The sequence below is a fragment of the Eutrema salsugineum genome, unplaced genomic scaffold (assembly GCF_000478725.1).
Source record: "Eutrema salsugineum unplaced genomic scaffold, Eutsalg1_0 scaffold_10, whole genome shotgun sequence".
NCBI classification, from domain to species: domain Eukaryota; kingdom Viridiplantae; phylum Streptophyta; class Magnoliopsida; order Brassicales; family Brassicaceae; genus Eutrema; species Eutrema salsugineum.
The window spans coordinates 10,400,608-10,417,907 of NW_006256908.1; the positions used below are offsets into that span (position 1 = coordinate 10,400,608).

Genomic DNA, 17,300 nt, shown 5'->3' on the forward strand with positions numbered 1-17,300 from the left:
GGTTCCTTGATCTTTATGATAAAAAATAAGCGACCTTGATCTTTATTCTTGTTGAGAACACCGTGTGTAACAGACTAACACTATGATGTACAACAGTATAAGGCAGAATAAATTAATGAACCAATTAGAAGAAAACAGAGAGAAGTGATCTTGTATATATATTCGAGAACCAAACGTTTTGTTTATTCCGATATACATAAGTAGACAACTGAATATTTGTGTAATCTTGAATGTTGGATTCATAAAATAATAGAATATTCTTCTTCTTTTTTGTTGTTTCAAGTCTTCTCTTATTTATTTTATTCTCTGGTTAATTCTACTAGGCCAGTATAATGCAAAGAGATGTTAAAAATTGACTATTTCTAAACCTAATTTTGTTAAGTCAAGGAAACTTTTACCAACAACAAAATTGAAGTTTTCTTTTGAATCTGGAAATTTTAGTTAAATTTTTTTTGCTGTTTCTTACGGTTGTTTTACTCCTTCTAATTATTCCGTTCCCGTTTACGTTTAGCCATAATTTTTAGCGTTTTATGTCATAAATCGGAGTCTTAAACTTGGCCGACAAAAGCCGGAACAGTTAATGATTTATTAGTAGAATTAATTAAAAAAAAAAAAAAGGCAGTGAGATAACGTTTTCCCCCAAATTCTCAACCAACCTCAATCGTCTTAGGTTATCAAATTCCGATTCATGGAGCTTACCATTTTCAAATTCTCATAGAATCCGGTAAATTTTCTCTCGTTAAGCGACGGCGATCATGAGCTCCGCCGGTGTGGAGCAGCTGAATCCGGATTCCGTATCAACAACGGTCATGGAGACGGTGAACGGGTCGCACCTGTTTACGATTAAGGGTTACTCTCTGGCGAAAGGCATGAGCGCCGGAAAATACATTCAGAGCGACGTCTTCTCCGTCGGCGGATACGATTGGGCGATCTACTTCTACCCGGACGGGAAAAACCCAGAAGACAACCCAACGTACGTCTCTCTCTTCATCGCTCTTGCGAGTGATTCTAGTGACATTAGAGCTTTGTTCGAGCTTACGCTGATAGATCAGAGCGGCAAAGGACACCACAAGGTTCACAGTCACTTCGATCGGGCTCTCGAAGGTGGACCTTATACGCTCAAGTATAAAGGCAGCATGTGGTAATTCCTGCTTCTTTTTAGTGTTTTCAGTGATTCGATTCTCTATCATTGTCATATGGTTTTCGAATTTTGAATACAGATTTTGGCAATGTTGTTTCTCTTCTGCTTGAATTGCTTGAAATGTTGGATTTTGTCTTAGCCTGTGTGTCATCTTTACTCGTTTCTTACATTTGAAAGTTAAAAAATTGGTCTCTGAGCAAATTAGCTAGATTAGAAAGGCTGCTTTTGACATCTTGTAGACCCTTATTTAGTGGTACAGTGAGATTTCCTTCTGGAAGTTGGTGTTTCTCTAGCATGACTTATCATCACGAATTTTCAGGGGTTACAAACGCTTTTTAAGACGAACAGCTTTAGAAACCTCTGACTTCTTGAAGGATGATTGTCTTATCGTGAGTTGTACTGTTGGAGTTGTTAAAGCCCGTGTTGAGGGTCCGAAACACTATGGCATTGTGCTACCTCCGTCGAATATGGGTCAGGGATTGAAAGACTTGTTAGATTCTGAAGTTGGTTGTGACATAGCTTTCCAAGTCGGAGATGAGACATACAAGGCTCACAAACTGATCCTCGCAGCACGCTCACCGGTTTTTAGAGCTCAGTTCTATGGACCAATTGGGAATAACAATGTGGATAGAATAGTGATAGAAGACGTCGAGCCTTCTATCTTTAAGGTAATGTGTTTGTTTGATATTACATTGTGAATAGTTTTTTTTACATGCAACTACCAATCTGCTGATTTGGGCCTCTTTAAATTTTATAGGCTATGCTTAGCTTCATCTACACCGATGTACTTCCTGATGTGCATGAAATTACAGGGTCAACTTCTGCCAGTTCATTCACAAACATGATACAACATCTCTTGGCAATTGCTGACCTCTATGACCTTGGAAGGTTAAAGATATTATGTGAAGTTTTTCTGTGTGAAAAACTTAATGTTGATAATGTGGCAACAACACTTGCACTGGCTGAACAACACCAATTCTTACAGCTCAGAGCTTTCTGCTTAAAATTTGTTGCATCTCCATCAAACTTGAGAGGTTAGTTTTGCATATATACTGATCAATGACAGTTTCAGTTTTTTTTTTAGTCTGTATATTTATGTGCGTATATAGACTTTCTTTGCGTATTTATCATGTTTATTCATGTTTTCTTGACTCAGTTGCAACAGTATTACCATGTGATGAGATAGTAGAATGGATAGGTCCTGCATTGAACTAGTTTATTATTAGTGCGGTAAAGTTTGTTGTAAGGGTGCTGGAAGTTTTGTGAGCTAGTTTGTACCTATAGTTTATCTTGCTAGTATACTGAACTTGAAGTTTCTTGTTTTATGTCATTTTCGAAATAGGAGACTCGATGTTTGATTAGACGGCCTGAAGTTAATCCTCCTCAATTAGGTGCGATAAGTAGGTCATTTCTCCACTATTTTTATAGACAATCAAGTTTAAAGTTAAATATGCCAAATAATCTTGCATTCTGGAAGATAGAGATTCTTCAACGCATGTCCTGGTCTTAATGCTGAGTTTACCTAAATGCAGTATAAACATTTGCTGAATATGATTGAAACGGTGAATATGAATATGTTTCTTTCCAGTATGGTGGACTTATTGTTTATGTGGAACAGAGTGTTATTACATTCAACGATATCATCCCTGAAGAAAATCCAGGGGAAACCTAAAAAAAGTAGTGATGTGTTTTGTGTAGGCGTAATGAAGTCTGAAGGGTTCAAGCACTTGAACGAGAGCTGTCCTTCTTTGTTGTCTGAGTTACTGAACACGGTTGCAGCAGCGGATAAGAGCTTGACGAGTGGACAATCAAACAAGAAAAGAAGTGTGAACAGTGTGTTAGGCTGTGATACAAATGCGAGGCAAGTGAGGAGGAGGACATAGGGTCGATCCAAATGCAATGAAGCTTTCCTCTGGTGCTACTTTACGGATCTGGAAGCAAAGCATATACCAAAAATGTTTAGGTAGACTTTAATTTTTAATGAATAATCGTAGTATGTCAACAGTAGTGTAAGCTTTAGGCAATAGACATCCTCTCTACTATTCAGTAAGTACCCTCTTTGTCTGTGATTTCTCTTCATTTTTGGACTTGGGCTTGTGTGGTTATAAAAGCTTTGAATTATATGCTGTGATGTGAACCTTGACACGTTCTCAAACGCATGTTTCACCAAAATTGTAGAATGACCGACCAGAAGATACATTATCGAGCAGTAATAGTCATGCAAAGAATTCTGTAGAGGCCAACACCTATTCAGTTCAAGTGATTTTGTTTCTTAAAACGTCAGAGCATTGTGATATTTATGGTTTGATTTGTGTTGCTTAGTATCTTATAAAAACATTTGAACTGCTTAGATCTATTGCAGATTTTGGATCTTATTTGGTAATTGTACACTATGGAAATGGGCACAAAACGATCTAAGACTTTTTTTTATTGTTATATGGATTTGGTGACTTTTTTACATGGTTTCGGTAAATCATCCGAGACTCAGAATTAAATCGTTTCGTAGAAAATGGATGGTGGCCCCCACATAATTTTGTGGAAAGCAAACTCAACTGATGATGATGAAAGCTAGTCCGACCACGAGCCCATCTCAAGATTTACAGTACAAACTCAAGTTGAACTAAAAAAGTTACTTCCACACAAGCCAGATCTAAAATCAAATTGATGAAACTAAAATTATTGTTTTTTTTTCCGGGAGCAACCAACATTATTTTCATAAATGTAATATTATTCTCTTATTTCCTTCTATATTTTCGTGCATATTGTACTTAGGAGAGTTTTCAATCCATATTTTGGTTCGGTTTCCGATAAATTTTTTTAGTTAAATATCTAATTTAGAACATATTTTATAAATGGTTTTGATTCGGTTTTGGTTTTGGACCTAGTTGGTTTTTCTTTTTTTTAATTTTTGATTCGGTTTGTTTTTTTTACAAAGAAAAAGTTGATCAATTTAAAATGTATCAAAAGAATTTTTTTCATTGGTTTTTTCCGTCTAACACCAACTACACTGTATGCATATATTTGGTTTGACAGGAATAACCCAAAACAAATTTATCTTATCATCAACTGATAATTAGTAACATAAAGATTTCAAGACTGGCAAGAATATTTTAAAACATTATTGGATCCAAAACTACTAGCCATTTGTGTTTTGTGTAGGCGTAATGAAGTCTGAAGGGTTCAAGCACTTGAACGAGAGCTGTCCTTCTTTGCTGTCTGAGTTACTGGACACGGTTGCAGCAGCGGATAAGAGCTTGACGAGTGGAACCAAACAAGAAAAGAAGTGTGAACAGTGTGTTAGGCTGTGATACAAATACGAGGCAAGTGAGGAGGAGGACATAGGGTCGATCCAAATGCAATGTTTATATATATATATATATATATATATATATATATATATATATATATATTTACTCTTATGTTTTATTAGCTTATTCCTTGTTCAAAACGCATAAACAAGAGAAATACAAAAAGGAAAAGTTCATATCTTTCTTCATCCAAAAAAAAAAAGGTTCATATCTTTCTAAAAACGATAGTAACTCCGATATAATGTTTGGCTAAGTTCCCTAAATTTTTATTTTTATATGGATTTCGTGAATTGGTTTCGGTAAATCATCGAGACTAAAAAAAAAAAGTTAATATGGCTTTGTACGTACTAAAAACAAAAGAAGAAAAGAAAAAATGGATGGTGGCCCCAACACAATCTTCTGAAGCAAACTCAACTGATGATGAAAAGTGGTCTTACAGTTACCGAGACCCAATCTCAAGATTTACAGTACAAACTCAGCTAAAAAGGTTTTTTCCACTATTCCACACATATCTAAAATCTAGTACAAAGTGAACTGAATGTAACAAACTGATGAAACTAATATTTTGTTCTTTTTTGGTCGGAGGAACCAACATTATATATCTTAAAAGACACCATTTTTATTAAGATATTCTCTTATTTCCTTTCACTTTTTCATGTATGTGGTATATTACATGTTAAGTTTTCCGCATGGAGGCCAAATGATCCATGTTTTAGTTCGGTCTCTAATCAAAATTTTGATATTTTTTTTTTTATTGTTTTCAGGTATTTGACAATACATATAATATTAACAACTTATAAATGGTTTGATTCGGTTTTGTTAGTTAGATAAAGATTTCAAGGTTGGCAAAAACATTTTTTTTAATGATTCAACCCAAAACTACTCCAACTTTTGGGTAAGACTGGAGTAATTAAAATTACCCATATGAATCATGATCATACTTATTACATCAGTTACTTTGTTTATAACAAAAACAAAAATCTAACATTTAAATTTGTCTAAACTCTCATGAGTTACCTAAATCACTAAGCGATTATGTGAATCCAGAATCCTTTAGCACAAGAGTTTGATATCTGAATATCTGACTTAATGCCATCTGTTTATATATATATATATATATATATATATATATATTTCTTTTTGGTATGAATACGCCATCTATTTTCTTAAGGATATTATTTCAGATGGTGATTGAACATACTCATCAGTCTATTGCCACCCACCCCAAACTCTAGCTACACAATATATATATATATATACACATACAAGCTAGGCTATATAATATGTTTCTTTACTTTTAAAGGAATAAATAAATTATCACAACAGTCCATCAAAATAAGATACAGGAATATCAACGTCACTTCTAATTAATTAATATCATATATACTCTAAGGCTAAGTAAAAGCATCTAAAACAGATAAAAGAAGCATAAACATAGATAATCGCCAGTTTAATAAAATCTGGAAAACATTATTTCAATCATTAGCAGCTATTAGAGGATAATGTTAACCCTCTTTTCTTGTTTATTCTTCTCACACATCAACTATACAACTTAAAAAACAATGTGCAGAAGATTCTTGTGTTATACATATTCAGCTTCTTCTCTCCAATGGTGTTCCTTCCTCTTCACCTCTCCTAGCAAGCTGGATCAATGATGTTCCTTCTTCTAGACTTCTCTGTTGTGGGAGCCTCTCTCCTTGGCCAGACCACATTGTGTTTTTGTAGCAAACAACAATTGTGGTGAGCAGAATTCCTACAAGCTGCATCATTGACCATGGCCTCATGAAGTGTTCAAAAGCTGCCAGTATGACAGAAACAAGCCCATCCAGCCATCCAAAGTCTTGGACCAAATTTATCAACCTGAAAATTGAAACAAAGTTTAAGTAAGCAAACACAAAGGATAGGAAGAGGAAAAAATCAACCTCTTTAGGGTCACATAACACATCACCAATTAAAACAATCAGTCTAAGAACAGAGATTTCTATAGCAGTCTTTCTAAGTTGACCGAGTGTTTCACAAGGTGCAAGTGCTTCCCTGATCCTAGCTAGCCTAGCAGAATTCCAATTTTTAACAAGAAGTACCTCCACGAATGCAGTTATTGCAATACCTAGATAATAGAGGGTTTGGATAATTTCACCCCTATAAGTATTCCATATGTCTAAAAGAAACCCTCCCTCTCCTATCTGATTTATTGGTGCAGGAGCTAGAATTTGACATTGACAGGGTAGCTTATCATAATCTACCTCACTACCTATAAGCAACTTCCAGAACCTACTTAAAGAAAAAAAAACGGTAAAGCCTGCTAATGTTATGATGGCTTGTGTCTTTAGAACCTCATCGAACCCTAATACCCATGCAATACCCTCAAACAAATATCTAACCAACGAGCGTATCATATTGCATAGAAAAAGAAAAACAGCAGTAACACAAGATGTACACATTATGAGATGAAATTCCAAAATAAGAAGTTAAGAGTGATCGAGATGCTCCCTGGTTTTTCGAATTTGAACCCTTGAGGTTTGCGATGGATATCCCTGAGAGAGAGATATCAAATCGGTCGAGAGAGAGAGTGAGATATCAAATCGGTTGATAGGGAAAGCTAGAGACAGAAGAAAAACTAGACTCGTTGCGACGGAGACGTCGGTGACTGAAAGAGAGAGACAGAAAGAAGATGCGAGAGAGAGAAAGAAGAAGGTGAGGAAACTCAGTAATGGGTGAGAGAAAGAGAGACAGCGATCTTGGTTCTTGTTTGTGATTTGATGTAACGTGCGTCACAAACAAGAAACAAAAGATTAAAGATGTAGGATGTCTACGTGTCGCGAATCCGTGGGGTCGTGAATGGGTAAGACCGACTTAATAAATACGTGGAACGCAGATGCCGTTAAACCTGAAATAACGTCTTATTATTATTGTTATTAACGTTTCCCTTTTTTTTTCCCTTTATATTATTGTGTTGAAAAATACATTCATTAGTTACTGCTATAGTTTTCTAATTAAAACACACTCGTTAAAGTATACGCCGTTTTCTAATATTTTTTCCTTCATTATTTTTATGTAATTAATTAAATGTTATGATTTTATACCATTTTTCGCTTTGTTTTCAGGATTACCCCATTACAAATATAAGAATTCAAATGGAACCCGAAAAATTAAAAGCTTGACTGACAACAAAAATTTGTCTATACAGCATGCATAGGATAAAATTTGTAGTTATATATGTCGATTTGAGCAATTCTAATGAGTTATATGGTTTCATACGAAGGTTAATTTACATCATCAAATTATTATTATGATATTATTTCCGTAAAGATAAATTTGTCGGCGAAGATGTATTAAGTAAAAATATAGTAACTAAAATTCAGAAAACAACCCTTCTTTGTATTTAGTTACTGTGTTTATATGTTAACTTACTGTGTTTCCGTAACGATTTAAGCAACATGGCCCTCTTTCCGTACCCAACACTTGGCTCCGTGCTCAGGTCTTTTTACCTCTTTTGTCTATTTTCTATGTTTATTATTCACCTGAAATGAATTGCCTCAAATTGATCTGATATTGCTACACTCCCATGATCTCAATTATGTTAGTGATTATCTATTTGCTGCTTTCAACTAGAAGTTCTTCTTTAGATCAGTGGTATTGGTTATTTGTCACTTATGGTTTTGGATTGTGTGTTTACATTTTAGGGTGTTTATTGTCTCAGTTGTGTGGTTATGCTTAAGAATTATAGGTATTGAATTGGCCCCTGATAATATTGATACGGAGATGGAAACTGTTTCGCTCAATCTTTTTGGTTTCTGTTGTTAGAAGAAAAGGAAAAAAAATCTAGCAGTTCCCACCTGCTACTCAAACTAAATTGCTTGTAATCCTTGGGAAGTATAAAGAAGAGGTTCTCTTTTTGCATCTAGCTTCATCCACTTTCAGCCTGTTTCTTGTTTAATGTATATCTGGTTTTAGTTTCTAATGTGGAGGAGACCAAACAGGATGTGAGCTCGCTAACAGTAGTTGTAATGGGAAAGGTGGTGTTGAAAAGTCATCCACTTTGAATTCGGTTATAGGCGAGAAAGCTGCTGCAGTTAGTACTTTCCAGGTGTCAAGTCCAATGCTCTTCTCATCGCTTTCTTCATGACTATTGACTGAGATTCCTGTATATTTTCTTATGTAGCTAGTGAGGTATTATTTGCCAGCAATTGTTTTCTCTTCTCTGCAACTTTACATGCTTACTCTTGTCTTCCTTGGTTCAGTTACCAATTCTTTGTGGCCTTCCGTTTCTTGAAAGAACGGCATTCCAAACTGCACACTTGGCTGCTGGGAGGATTGGAAAGCGTTTGCTTCTTGTGGATACCCTCCACTTCTGATCCGGATGGCTACAGATTCTGATAACTTAAAATTCATGTAAAATTTATGCAAAACTATTTACAAACTCCAAATAAAGCTCCAAAAAATGATCTTAGAATAGTTCTGCTTTATATTGTTTTTTTTTTTTTTTTTGAGAAACCCATTTAGATGTTCTACCAATGGACCATTAAAAAGATAGGATTTCTTAACAAGGGTTTTTAACCCATAATTAATAATACAAAAAAAAGTTAAGAAACCCATTAAGGGTTATAGAGATAATGATACCTTAAGAAGCTCGAACATAACAACAAAAACCCTACCGCATAGGTGGCTCAAACATTAGTTCATGTTCTGAATCTAAAAATGGGGCCAAAAAAAAAAACAAAAAGTGGCACTAAACATTTGGCCCCCAACTCTGCCTCTGAGTCACCATGGCAAACACTTGGACAAGGGTTATGTCCGGGAAATTAAATCGGAAAATAAAAAGGCGGGTCAAGAGAAAGATAGAGAACCAGCCAAGGTAGAAGAATAGAGTGGGAATTAGACAGCTTAATCCCGTCACTGTCCCTACGCCAATGATTATCCACAAATGGTTCTTAGCAAACGTCGTCGGAGATAAAAATTGGCAAATAGCAACAAAGCCAGTGATGACCGACATGGAATAGATGAAAACTTCCACAATCTTCCCCAGTGAGAGCGTTACAATGCAGATTATCACGACGAATAAATGCTGCAACCTGGCTCTCTCGGCCGGATCAGGATCTTGATCAGGTGAGACTCCAGGAGGAGGAGGAGAATAAAGTCCCCACCACATCTCCATGGCTCCGAACAATACATACTGTAGTATAAGATACCTCGCAAAGTCTATTACTGCCTTTGCATTTTCCACTTCCATATTGTTGGCTTTTCCGGTCAGGCAAAATATGAGCAGAGATATGGCCATAACCGCTATGGAACAAAGCAATGTTATTCCCCAAAATCTTCTACTCCCATACTCGTTTGGTATCACCACTCCTCCTCCGGCCTCCATTTCTTCCAATGCACTCTTTCTCATATTTTCTTCTTTTTCCCCTCTTATCTCTCTTCTTCTTAGGTTTTCGCTTGTTTGCTCGACGCGTTTTTATATATATATATATATAAAGAAGATTCCTTTGGATAGAAATCGAAAATGAAACAAATTTATTTTTTTTAAAGATATTGTATGATTGGGGATATTCATAACAAACAAAATATAGCAAATAAACTAATCCCGAATTAAAATGACATATTTTTATCTTTAAACTTAAAATGATATTGATTTAGTCAAAGATATGGATCAATTTTTAAAATTACTAGGAGAGAATTTGTGCATATGCGCGGTTCTTGTTTTAATTTATATTTTAAATAATATATTTTTAGAATTTGTTTTGAATTATATTTTTACCATCATTTTTTCGTTTAAAATAATTATATTTTCTTCGATTTTTTCTAGATGATACACTATTTGTAATCTCTTCGACATGAGTTGTGCCAAATAATCCGATTTTTCTCCTACGGTAATGAGAGACTAACGATCTCTTATTTTAATTTATGTATAAAAACGTAATATCTCATAGAAAAATTTACCATTTTGAGTTTTTTTGGTTATATATATTTTATTGATTCCATTTTTTTAAAAAAATTTGTATGACATTTTGATGTATCTACTCTTCTTTTTTACTATTACTTTTTCTAATAACTTTTAAGGTTTAGGTTTACTATTGATGACTAAAATTATATATACACAACAAAGAAATGTATCGTAGTCATAATATAGCAAATATTGAATGACTTGTCACTGAAGTAAATTCAAGGCGAAAGAACCAACTGTTTTTTTCATGTAGTGATGTTTCTTCCCAATTAGTTACATTTCTCGACTTGGAACTGAGGATAAGACTATGATTAAAATTCATGAACTTCTACCTGTTGATTGTCTAATTTCTCATCAGACCCCCTCAATAGTAAAAAGTTAAAAACCCTTGCTTTCTAATTCCCCTACAATATCTTTGAAATATAACATTGCAAAACTTCACTTTAATTTCCATGAATCTGAATGCTCGAAAGCAGCCTTGGAGATGCAGAAGTGAACCTTCCCGTCTGGTCCGTACACCGAAACCCTATTACCTCCTTCTTTCTCGAGCTGAATCTCTGATTCTCCAAGAAGATGCAGAAATTTCTTCTCCACCTGCGGTTTCAATAACGTCAACGTCACCAATGGTCATAATTTTGAATCAAACTTCCTGACTGTTTTCTTATAATATTATAGAAGAAGCTTGCAGTCCCATATCATATGTTATATGTAAGGTACGGTGTTGAATTATACGTTGAAATTGAGATTTGAAAGTAAACCGATGTTGTGAGAAATGATAGAGAAAGAATTGTACTTAGAGTTGTTTTCGGATTTATCAAAGAAAAACATAGACGGATTGTAAAAAAAGGGTGTTAACTACAAATTACATTACCAATCTTCATCTGAACAAATCTTCTGTTAGAAGCATATGCTTGTCTGGTTGACTATATATACACTCTTTATCTTAACAGTCTTATGAATGGGAAAAATGTTTTAAGCTTTTAACTGTTAGCAAACGATAACACTTGGAAGTGAAACAGGTAAGTGTAGTTGGAGAATTGATCACCAGATATGGTTATGTGGCACAAAAACATAAAGTGGCTTATCGCGAAAGCAGCAGTAACCATATCATCCTGCTCTTCTCTTTATTTTTTCTTCATCTATAGTTAACCCTTCTTCTTGTTGTTGTTCTCATCGTTGAAGTCGCCATTATCTCTCTCTGTTTCTGTCTCAGGGAAAGCTGCCGTGAAATGCAAGGCTTCAAGGGTTTTCTCTTTCCTCTCTCTTGTGAAACTTTAACAAGTGAATCATTTCTATTATATACCCACTTGATTGAGAAAATGGACCGTATGAAAGGACCAGAAAAATTATTGTTTTTTGGCCCAAAATTCCATTTAGTCTAAAACCAATTATAAAAGATGTGATACATATTCATGTTGGATTCTAAATGATATTATTAGTTACCATTTATAAATGATGTGATAGTTACGAAATAAGTACGGCTTAAAGAAGATGCAGAAGAATCTATGGGCAAACGTTGGTGGGTCAAAGCTGAAATCAAGGGGCTGCCTAATTACATACTTACTTCATGACGTTGCTTTAGTGTGTTTCCACAACTTCTCCTTCTGTCACTTTTTCACTTCTATTAATTTTAAGGGCTTTTAAAACATTTAATTTCCTACATAGTTATTGTTTGTGCGTCCGCGTGCATATGGGGCTACCGCGGCTCTCTGCGTTAGCGGCGCGTTTAGTGGTGGCGTGTACATGTCAAAATGGAATATGCCTTCAAACTGAGATCTAAGTTTCTCCTAAGCCTTTTGTCAAAAAAAAAAAAAAAAAAAATCCTATAATGTCAAAATAATATTTCAAGTAGGTTTTATCGATGAATGAATCAATTTATGCATATACTTTATAGTGCCGTATTATTATGATATCTCAACGCGCTAATTTGAATCTTTTGAGACTTTGACAAAGAGAAAATTCATTATAATTTCCTCTTTGCATCTTTTGACAAAGTATAAAATTAGAATCTAGTCTTGCATCTTTAATTCATTATTTTTAGAATTTAAAAAGATCTATTCGTTTTTTTTTTAAAAAAAATGTTCGTAACATAGCAGAATTGTAATAATTATCCTAAGATTCAGCACAATGAAAAATTATTTTAGTACTTGATATTTGATATACTTTGAATCCCATAAATACAGATTATTTTTTTTAAAAAAAAATATTAGGCTTGGAGAATCAGTCAAATCTTCGTAAAAGTTTACGAATTATGAGATGTTTATGAAGTCAACATGGTCAAGTTTTGTTGGTAAAAAAAAATCTACCAAAATCGTAAAATGACCGACCAGAAGAAGAAAATATCGAGCAGTAATAGTCATGCAAAAAAAATTTTAGAGGCCACCACCTAATCAATTCAAGTGATTTTGCTTCTTAAAACGTCAGAGAATTGTGGTTTTATGGTTTGATTTGCGTTTCTTAGTTCCTACAACATTTGAACTGTTTAGAATTATTGCTGATTTTGGATTCTAGTTTGGTTGCTCTGATGTGAATATACTATGAAGATGGGAACAAAATATTATTTTTTCATGTCATGGTCAAAGTTTTGGAGGTTTTTGATGATTGCAAGGAGGTGGTAAATTTAGGTCCTCAGAATTCAATCAATGGGATTCATGAGAAGCCAATCCTTCTAGTTTTTTTTTTTTTTAATTTGAAAAATGCTTCCTTCTTTTAATTTTTGGCTTTGCAAAATCAGGTTTTAATGATCTTTTATATCTATAGAGAGTTTTAAATTAGTTAGAATTTAAGTAGTAGTTTGATAGAACAAAAAATAGTTTCTAGCTAGTCTTTTTGTTTTTAGTTACGGACTGAGACGGGATTGGATGCCGGATGTTATAGCTTATGCAACTTTCTCGCAGATAGTATTATATTCATGTGTTGCAATTTAACCATGTTAATATACAAGAGGAACAAAATCCAACTGATGAAAATAAGATTCATAACAACATATATTCATGCACAGTAAGCTTTGTATATGCAGAACCAAATTTAACCATCTTGATGATTTAAATAAAAGAATCAGTGAATCACTTCCTTCTAAATTCATTACATGCACCACTTATACTATCTGTAATAATTAATCAAAAGTATTAAGAAAAATTACAAAGGTAACATGTCGGTTGCACCGCTATATATAATCAAAGTATTAAGGGAAAAAAAGGCAAAGGTAACATGTTCTATCACGTGGGGCAGAACGGAAACAAAGAATATTCACATAAATTGAAAATTGCATAGGCAAAGACAAGCAAACAATAATTGGAAAAAGAAATATTTAGAGAATGTGATTCATGTGATGGATCAAATTAGGTATATTCTTTCTAGCTCTTTAGTGTTCACAGCCTCTACCAACACAGCTTCGCTCTTATCCAAAAGATTGGCCCGCGTTACAGAGACATCACACAATACCAATTTTTTGTTTCTTTCTAAACTAGTGCGTGCTGCATATCAAAATAGAATCTAGAGATTCTTAATATCTAGGCTACCAAACCCCAATAGATTCTCATAAGCACTTCAATTTTCTTACAATTTTAGTCTACTCAACTATGTATCACAGGATGTTGGTTTTCCATCATTGTGTTGTGTATTTATTTGAAATTTTTACTTTTGATGTCGGGAAAAGAGGATAAAACAAAACTTTTTGGGTCCAAAACTAATTAAATTATATAGTAATGGACTATTTATGCTACGTTTAATCGGTTCTTCACTCTTCGAATGTCCATATCTTTGAATACTTTTAGTAGTACCTTATTCATGTAAATGTAGATTTACCGTATATCCTGTTGTGACGCTATCAAAGCTATCATGTTGAAATACTCTCCGTTATTTAAAACTTATTTTTATATCTTATGACGGCATAATATACATCTCGGTTGATAAAGAAATGTTGTACACTACACACACAAAAATATTGAAAAGTTAGTTTGTGGAAAGAAAAACTAACAAACAAAATAACATCTTCAATTCCACAAAAGAACATAATTTTAATAAATATCTATCAGTAGCCAAAATCTTAGTACTACTACAAATGTGTGTATTTTATTGATCTAGTTAGTACATAAACAAAAATTTAATTAAAAATCGAGAATCAAACAATAGAATATACCAAACGTTGTTGATTATGGATTAAAACTTTAAGAAAATAGAAAAGTTTGTTTTTAAGAATAGTAAGAAAAGAACATTAATGGGTTTGACTGTTTGTTGAGAGATGGCCGAAAAAAAAAGAAAGTTTGGATTGGTAAGCATCTACGCGACGTTGGACCTTTACTTCCTTACCAAAAAAGGTCAAAATTAACATGTAAATATTTTACAATATGGTTTTTATATTTGTTGTATTTATATTTATTTTATCTGTTAAAGACGCACTCTTTTTCTTTTTGTTATCTCCTCCACGGTGTATATATAACGAAAGATGTGTCTTTTGCAATATTTGCCTTCAATTCGCCAACAGAAGCTCTTTCCTCATCACAGCTCAGCCTGACCCAAATCTCAGGCTGTTCTCTCTTTCCATTGAAGCCAAGACTTTACAGCTCCGATCTCTCGATCCGGTGAGATCTCTTCCAAAGGTAATGCCTTCAAGTTCTTATTTTTCTCTGGATTGGATGTGATGCATGTCCTTGTCATCTGAATTCTGCTCGTTATTTATGATTTTGATTCAATTTTCGCGGATCAGGTTCTGGGGATGTGGTTTTTCTGTCATTGATATCTGCGGTTGATGCAACGACTTATTTAGTGTTCAGCGATTCTGATTGATCTTGAAAATGATGACCTTTGTTTCCTAATTTTTTTTTATTGTTGTCGGATCTGGGTTTAAGCTGGGATTTTGATTATGGTAATGACGTGATGCAACATTTTACAGCCGTTGGATTGAGCTGATGTTGTCTGATTAACCACCTGAAATTTTGCCAAAGGTCTTTGTTTTGTCTGATTTAGTAGTGTTTTTATTGTTGTATCGGTTTGATCTATGGTGTTGTGGATCTGAATTCATTGGCCGCTTTTCTCTCTGATTCTCTTTATAATTGCTGTATTGCTTTGTTGTTTATGTTTCTATTAGATCTAAATGCACGTTTTTGTGTCGGTGTTCTGTTTCTAGCACTTAGTCTATTCACCTTCTTGTCTTAAGTCAACTCCACACGTTTATGGATTTCCACAATGTGGTTTTAGAATTGATTACTTTCAAATGTGAGGTATAATTTAACTTCTTTAGCTTACCCACATTGTTAAGATCTGACGTTGGTATTTACAGGAAAAAGAGTTAGTAGATCAAGATGAAGGCACTCATTCTTGTTGGAGGCTTCGGGACTCGGTTGAGGCCATTGACTCTCAGTTTCCCAAAGCCGCTTGTTGATTTTGCTAATAAACCCATGATCCTTCATCAGGTACTATACTGATATTTTCTGTTGCAGGTCAGATCCTGCTAGTTTATTTGTCTTGTCTGTGTTTTAACCGAATCATGTATTCTTGTAGATAGAGGCACTTAAGGCAGTTGGAGTTGATGAAGTGGTCTTGGCCATCAATTACCAGCCAGAGGTGAAAGACTGTCTCCTAGCTTTTCTTGGCAGCTCTAATTTCTGGTTACATGTTTGTATTCACCGTTTACTTTGTGTCGACAGGTGATGCTTAACTTCTTGAAGGACTTTGAGGCAAAGCTTGAAATCAAAATCACTTGCTCACAAGAGACTGAGCCTATGGGTACAGCTGGTCCTCTGGCTCTAGCGAGAGACAAATTAATTGACGGTTCTGGAGAGCCCTTCTTTGTCCTCAACAGTGATGTGATTAGTGAGTACCCACTCAAAGAGATGATTGAGTTTCACAAAGCTCACGGTGGAGAAGCCTCCATAATGGTGACAAAGGTGAGATTTTCGAACCTGTAATAATCTCCATTTATGAGATAAGTCAAAGTATGATGTTCCATCTAATGTGGACCTGTGTATATTTTGGTTATAGGTGGATGAACCGTCGAAATATGGAGTTGTGGTTATGGAAGAAACTACAGGAAAAGTGGAGAAGTTTGTGGAAAAGCCAAAACTGTACGTAGGTAACAAGATCAACGCTGGGATTTATCTTCTAAACCCATCGGTTCTTGACAAGATTGAGCTTAGACCGACTTCAATCGAGAAAGAGACATTCCCCAAGATTGCAGCAGCTCAGGGACTCTATGCGATGGTGCTACCAGGATTTTGGATGGACATTGGGCAACCCCGTGATTACATAACGGGCCTGAGACTCTACTTAGACTCTCTGAGAAAGAAATCTCCTGCCAAGTTAACCACTGGTCCACACATTGTCGGGAATGTTCTTGTGGATGAAACAGCTAAGATCGGGGAAGGATGTTTGATAGGACCGGATGTAGCCATTGGTCCAGGCTGCGTTGTTGAGTCAGGTGTTAGACTGTCACGCTGCACGGTCATGCGTGGGGCACGTATCAAGAAGCACGCATGTATCTCGAGCAGTATCATCGGGTGGCACTCAACGGTTGGACAGTGGGCTAGGATTGAGAACATGACGATCCTTGGAGAAGATGTTCATGTGAGCGATGAGATTTATAGCAATGGAGGAGTTGTTTTGCCACACAAGGAGATCAAATCCAACATCTTGAAGCCAGAGATTGTGATGTGAGTGATACTACGTGGAATGATCAGGACCAGACTTCGTAAAACTCTTGGTTGTGTCTTTCTTTCTCAACTTTGTGCTTTCGTTATTCTTCTTGGCTTGAATAAGCATACCAAAAAAAGAAATGCTGTATATCTTGTTAGGGTTAAAGTCATTTGGTGTTTTGTCTCTCTATTTTATTGTAACTTATCAACACAATTCTCAAATTATTTGACGATCTTTTTGAATATTCAGTATTGAGTTTTCTAAGTCGAGCTAT

General features: G+C 34.9%; 2 protein-coding genes across 4 annotated transcripts; both read left to right on the forward strand.

The window, feature by feature from the left end:
• The first annotated feature begins 605 nt into the window (after positions 1 to 605).
• LOC18027925 (BTB/POZ and MATH domain-containing protein 3) lies at positions 606 to 3,262 on the forward strand. Of its 2 annotated transcripts, none has more exons than XM_006411147.2 (4): positions 606 to 1,141; positions 1,461 to 1,809; positions 1,899 to 2,175; positions 2,840 to 3,262. In XM_006411147.2, the coding sequence occupies exons 1-4, from the start codon at positions 756 to 758 to the stop codon at positions 3,022 to 3,024; spliced, it is 1,197 nt and encodes a 398-aa protein (XP_006411210.1). In that variant the 5' UTR covers positions 606 to 755; the 3' UTR covers positions 3,025 to 3,262. The 2 variants fall into 2 exon arrangements, with proteins under 2 accessions (XP_006411210.1, XP_024003917.1); XM_024148149.1 differs by lacking the exon at positions 2,840 to 3,262 and adding an exon at positions 2,484 to 2,542.
• An 11,559-nt stretch (positions 3,263 to 14,821) lies between these two features.
• LOC18027927 (mannose-1-phosphate guanylyltransferase 1) lies at positions 14,822 to 17,290 on the forward strand. Of its 2 annotated transcripts, XM_024160960.1 has the most exons (6): positions 14,844 to 14,994; positions 15,102 to 15,260; positions 15,675 to 15,807; positions 15,896 to 15,958; positions 16,042 to 16,281; positions 16,376 to 17,290. In XM_024160960.1, the coding sequence occupies exons 3-6, from the start codon at positions 15,697 to 15,699 to the stop codon at positions 17,045 to 17,047; spliced, it is 1,086 nt and encodes a 361-aa protein (XP_024016728.1). In that variant the 5' UTR covers positions 14,844 to 14,994; positions 15,102 to 15,260; positions 15,675 to 15,696; the 3' UTR covers positions 17,048 to 17,290. The 2 variants fall into 2 exon arrangements, with proteins under 2 accessions (XP_006411211.1, XP_024016728.1); XM_006411148.2 differs by lacking the exon at positions 15,102 to 15,260 and having other exon boundaries at positions 14,822 to 14,994.
• Positions 17,291 to 17,300: the final 10 nt, after the last annotated feature.